Source organism: Polypterus senegalus, chromosome 1 (genome assembly GCF_016835505.1).
Source record: "Polypterus senegalus isolate Bchr_013 chromosome 1, ASM1683550v1, whole genome shotgun sequence".
In the NCBI taxonomy this organism is placed as follows: Eukaryota; Metazoa; Chordata; class Cladistia; order Polypteriformes; family Polypteridae; genus Polypterus; species Polypterus senegalus.
Window position 1 is genome coordinate 340,916,648 of NC_053154.1, and position 6,000 is coordinate 340,922,647.

General features: G+C 39.8%; 1 protein-coding gene across 3 annotated transcripts in view; it reads left to right on the forward strand.

The window, feature by feature from the left end:
• LOC120517183 (ICOS ligand-like) overlaps positions 1-4,938 on the forward strand; it is a 90,384-nt gene extending 85,446 nt beyond the window's left edge. For all 3 annotated transcript variants that reach the window (XM_039739357.1, XM_039739354.1, XM_039739365.1), the window contains one exon: positions 3,118-4,938. In XM_039739357.1, the coding sequence (XP_039595291.1) occupies positions 3,118-3,122 (5 nt within the window). In that variant the 3' untranslated portion in view covers positions 3,123-4,938. The remainder of the gene's footprint in view (positions 1-3,117) is intronic.
• The last annotated feature ends 1,062 nt before the right edge of the window (positions 4,939-6,000 follow it).

Here is a 6,000-nt window from a genome sequence, read left to right on the forward strand (position 1 = left end):
CAGCCAGGGGAGGAACCCCGGGTGAAACTTAAGAACACCTCTGAAATGCCTTAACAATGGCTGAGACCCACCTTGCTCTCAGTTTCCCCCACTGCAAGGGCTGGACCTCTGGATACCCAAGCAATGGCCATGAGCAGATCCTGCCGGGATCATAGAAGATGGCCTGCTCACAGATCACTGAAAGGATTTAGAATCACCGACCCTCAGGTGAACGCTACTGTCGGCAATAAGGCAGTTTCAGTGAGGTCATCAAAACTAAACATTATTTCATGCTACACTGCTAGTGAACAAGACAGAAGAAAACCTACAACCTGAATGATTTAGATTAGAGTCACACATCGGCTTTTTGGTTGTTACTGTCTTTGTCAGACATGATGCTAGTGAGCATAGGGATGGTTCTTCAGATAGCTAGTCTGACAGACATGTCAAAGGAGGTTCTCCGATCATCTTGCTGGCTGCTTGCTGTAAGATCATGCATCAGCCAAAATTAGACAACTGATGATTTCCCAGGGTCTGGCTACTTGTCAGTGAAGTTACTTTTAGCTAAATATGAGAAACCTGTTGTTTACAAAGTCCCCACAACCCCCAATTTCACATCTTTGTACAATCATATACAAACTGCTTGGTTTATCTGAGTATCCCAGTATTTCTGAATCTGCCTGCCAGGCCTCATAGAATTATTTGTCTTCTTGGAGAAAAACAAAATTGTCACTCTGAAATGAATCTTAGGACATGAGTCTCTCTTGTGGTGGATGACTTTGTTCAGCTTGTTGTTCCTATTACAGAACATGCACTCAGCTGGCTTTTCTTTATGACCTTTTAGGCTCAAAGCTTATTCACCTAAAACTTTCTAAATAATCCTAAAATAAAACACATACATGAAATATTATGAGTTGTATTTAACCATCTTTTTAGTTGTAGTGCAACCAGGTGAAGTGACTTGTGCATGACCACATATCGACAGTAGTGGAATTTGAACCCAGAACTTCAGAACTAGAAACCTCTAAGCCACACTGACTCCAGTTCACTCCATCTAAAATGTGGAGAGATGTCATTAAAATGGCTAACAGAATGTGAGGCTGTATTGCACCCTGATATGTAGAGTACAAGCCTAAGGAGGTAATGCTAAGGCTTTATAACACACTCATGAGGTCTTACCTGGAGGGTATTCCATGAAGTGTGCCACTGAAATCGACCATTAGCTCAGTAAATCTCTCTTGTTTGAGTCTTCCAGTTTCCAGTTGAGGTTCAGTCAGTTCCGCGAATGCCAAGTGCTTTTCGTTAACTCAAGGTGGGCTTCAACAATCCATAGTTATGTGCACACTTGTTAGATTTAAGCAGTCCCAATATCAGATTCTACCAGGGATGTAAAAGCACAGAGGAAGGTGCAATATATTGGTAGACTGAGTATCGGGGACTTTAAGTGTGAAACTGATGGGATGCCTGATTAATGACGCATTATGGCAGCATTTCTCAATCTGTGGGGCGGGCCCCCCTAGAGGGGCACAAAGTAACAAAAAGGGGGGAGCGAAGATGTGAGAAAAAGAAAACAAGAATCAAAAATATGAAAAATACATCTATTGAAACCAAAACAAATGAACTTAAACTCCATTCTGATACTAGAAAAATAAATATAGAGTTAGATAAATATCGAGAAAAAGTTAAGTAGGTATAATAAAATATCATCTATGATATATCACTAATTAAAAAAGAACAAATTGGTATTAGTGGGCTCCTTTCAAAAAAACGTTAGGGGGGGCGCGATTAAAACTATTATGAAAACTCAGGTCGCAAATACTTAAGGGTTGAGAAATGCTGCACTATGGAACGGCAAAGAAAAGTTTGAATTGCCATAAAACAGAAGAACATGTAATCGAGACAGCAGCATTCTTTTCAGCAGTTGATCAAGAAATAATAATTGATCTAATTTAACACCAAACAAAGTCGGTCCCGACTACAAGCAGCGCGCCTGCAGTCAGAGGTGGGTTACTACATAATGCATTTTTATAAGTTTCTTTTGAATTGCCTAGTTTGATTGTAAATGTACTGGCTTGTGAATGTCACGCTTCACACACTTAAGCCAAGAAAGCATTCAATAGCAATATGAAGCGCATTTGTCAGCATTTGAAAATGATATACAAGAAAATAACTTACTTGAGAATGACTAGAATATACGGTACATTTAGGCTATGCAAAGGTATATTCCACATTTAGCATCCAAAAAGAAAGCTGCAACTTCTGTCACTGGTGCGAGGCCCCAATGTCACTCCTGCTGAAGGGGTTTGCCCTCATCAGTATGTCTGATTGGACAATATGACTGATCAGTATCACGTAAGGGGGCAGACCTGTGTATTGATGCTATGATTTTACATATTTAACCTCTAATTAGCTTGGCGCTGCCATTTATTCACACAATTTACTTGGGGTTCTCTTACTTTTTCACATGACTCTATGTGCCTCAATCAAATGGCCGGATTGATGATGCCAGCCTTCCCCTGATCTTTCTTCATTTCACTACTAAATGGGCACTAGTGCTACTTACACTGGACTACAAGTCCCATCAGGCTCTGCTTACACTACAGCAGCAGATTTGGCCTGAATTCCTGGGGCTGAAGGGAAGAAGCTTTGAGTGGAGTGGTGGAGTGGTGGCTCTGAGGCTTGGGATCTGCACTGGCAATCGGAAGGTTGCTGGTTCAAATCCCGTAAATGCCAATAGGGACTCTGCTCTATTGGGCCCTTCAGCAAGGCCCTTAACCTGCAATTGCTGTGCGCTTTGAGTAGTGAGAAAAATGCTATATAAATGCAAGTAAATTATTATTATTTGAGTGCTATAATATTTAGTGAATTTAGGTTTTTTTGGAGTGACTTGAGGCTGCTTTGTTAACATTCAGCAGTTTTCACTATCTGCCATTTGGATTGCAGTTCTATTTTAGGATTTGGGTTGTGATTTCAATTTCAAAACAATTTTAATCAGGTTTGTCAAAAGCATTTCAAACTGGATCACAGAACGATATGCACTTTTCATATCCACGGCAATTTAGAAGAAGTATCCTGATATCCTTGTTTTCAGACTTGCATTCCTTGTAAACTTTTACTGTGTTTTCTTTCTTTGTCGAGGCTAATTGGTGCCATTTTATATCGAGACTGCACTGTTTGGACTGGAGGTTTTAAATGACAGACTGACGGGTCACACAAGGGAATCTGAAGCACCTTGTTTCAACTTGCAAAACCTGAAGTCCTGCTGAACAAGACGACTGTTTTTATGGAATGAAGCCAAAGGAAGTGATTTAGTAAAAAAGACCCTGAATGTTCTTCACCACTCCCCATTCAAATCAGCTATGGGAGTTAAAATAATTGGGCAGCTACGCCTTCAGCCAGTCCGAGGTCCCCTTGTCTCAAATCTGCAGGTCGCATGACAGTCCCACTTGGGGGGGGAGGGGCTTTGTCTGTAAATTAAAAAAGACAACACCATCCTTTACAATTGTGTGTGCCAGACTGGGGTCTTTTAGAGCCTTATATGGGCGTTGAGGGCCAACAGCAGTTAGACAAACTTCAGATAATGGCTCTCTTTCACGGATGTGGACTCAGACTCTTTTTTGCTTGCCTGGCTTGTTTCCCACTGATATCCTTTTGCTCTCTGTGGATAGGACTGGTGAGCTTTGTTGGGCTGAATAACCTGTTCTCTAATGTTCTCTGTTCTTTTCATATCTTCAGCCTTTTTGCAGTGCTTTATATGCTTGTTTAAAATATGGGAAACAGATTAATCTCAACTCATTTTTGGAAGCTACTTTTTTCTGGTGAGGGTTGGGGTTGCAGGATTGCAAACAGGACGGCCCAGAAGTCTCTGACCTCAGCTACAGATTCCTGCTCTTCTGGAGGAATTCCCAGTCATTTCTCAAGCCAGCTTGGTTCTCCACCCAAAGCAGTTCTAAAGGGAGCTACCTGGTGGCACCCTTAGGACACGCACAAATGAATTGAAATGGTTTCTCTCGATATGAAGGACCCGCGACTCTGCTCTGAGGCTTTCCTGAACTGCTGAGCTTCTCACCCCACCATAAAGTGTCTGCCCAGCATCTGCATAAACAAAGAAAGAAAAACTCCTTTCTGCCGCTTACTGCTTGTGATGTCATTACTTTCATGAGCTATGAGTGAAGAAAGTAATTTATTTTTTTTGCTCATGTGCCTCATTTCCCTCTATTGCCCTTTTGTTATCATTTTGTGTTCTTAAAATGATGCTGCAAAAATCATGACAAGAACTAGAAAGTACAACCACATCATGGCAGTACCTACCATAAGATCTGACTTTATGTACATTTCTTCTTCCTTGACAAGGCCATGGGTGATCTCCAACATGTCTATAACTTAGTTCCCAAGATTGGGTGATCTCTTACATGTCCGTAGGTTATTTCCCAAATCGGCACTCCTTTCTTTCAATGGCTCTTGTAGACTCACTTATCCCTCTCTGTCCATAGATTTCTCATTCTTTGACACCTCTGATATTGTAGCTCTCAGTTATCAAGGGTCTTACAAAAGAGTTAAAGAGCACTTGGCATCTTGGTCACCAATTCCATTGTTATTCCAGTCAGACTGGCACTTATTGAAAGTCACTTTGCTCCCTTCATCACCAGTACTGTGGCTTCCATCCTTCAAATACTAATCTAATTTTAGATCTCAGCTATTATAAAAAAAAGTTCAAAATATGAAAAAATACATTCATTTTTTAAGTAAAATGATTTTATTTTAATTAGTTTAGTTATAAACTCATAACTCAACTCAGTCATGGGGCGCACATAAATTAATTGATTCAAACAATTTTTGAAACTTGTTTAGCATGGTGGGGAATTACAATGTTGTTGTTTTATATATTTTATGATAGCTATTCCATTAATTGGCTGAATTAATTAATTTATGCGTGCCCCACGATTTTATTTAGTCACATATAACCATGAAAATTGTGGTTAAAGAAACATTTTTTTTTTCTTTTTAGTGCATTTATAACTAAAGCACATAAAATAAAATTGTTTTACTTAAAACAATTATTTTTATATATTTAATTTTTTACTTTTTAGTCTTTTGCAAATGATTTTTCTTGAATCATTTTCATGAATGAGAAGCTTCTTTATAAGTATTACATCATAAATCTTCTTTGCAGAATTATTTGAATACTAAAAAGAATGATATTTTAGTCTCTGTTTTTCTGTTCAGGCTCTTATGGGATTAGCGCTCAGTCGCTACAAAGAAAAATATCAACGTCAGAACGGCAAGCTCATGCCAATATTTCCTCAGCGTGAGCATCAAAGCTACTCTTTCACAAGAATAAGCAGGTAAAGTTAGCGTGTCTATTTAACAATACAATACAATACAATACAATTTATTTTTGTATAGCGCAAAATCACACAAGGAGTACTGCAATGGGCTTTAACTGGCCCTGCCTCTTGACAGCCCACCAGCCTGGACTCTCTAAGAAGATGAGAAAAAATTCCCAAAAAGACCCTTGTAGGGAAAAATGGAAGAAACCTCAGGAAAGGCAATTCAGAGAGAGACCCCCTTACCAGGTAGGCTGGGTGTCAAAAGAAGGGGGTCAATACAATACAATACACAGAACAAATCCTTAATACAGCATAATAATAAACATTTTAGAAGTACGGAGCAGAATTTAACAGTAGATGATATCACATAATAAGATTTGGATATTTTTAGAGTCATGGAGACCTCATCCATCAAGCTGCCTCCCCCATTTGGCCATTCCACGGCTAAAACAGTGCTGGGCCAGCCAATCCGATGAAAGGACCCCTCTTTCCCATGATTCCTGCAATCCTCCATCAGGGATGACTTTGCCATAGGCAGGCAGACAACTTGGCAGGTGGGCCGTGGCACCACTGGAAGAGGCAAGTGGGGGCAATCCAATGCATCTCTCACTTGTATATCTCACTATATTCTGTCTTCGTCATTGTTGTGTGTGCATTAATCGGAATGGCATAACCATTAATTATGGCAAAA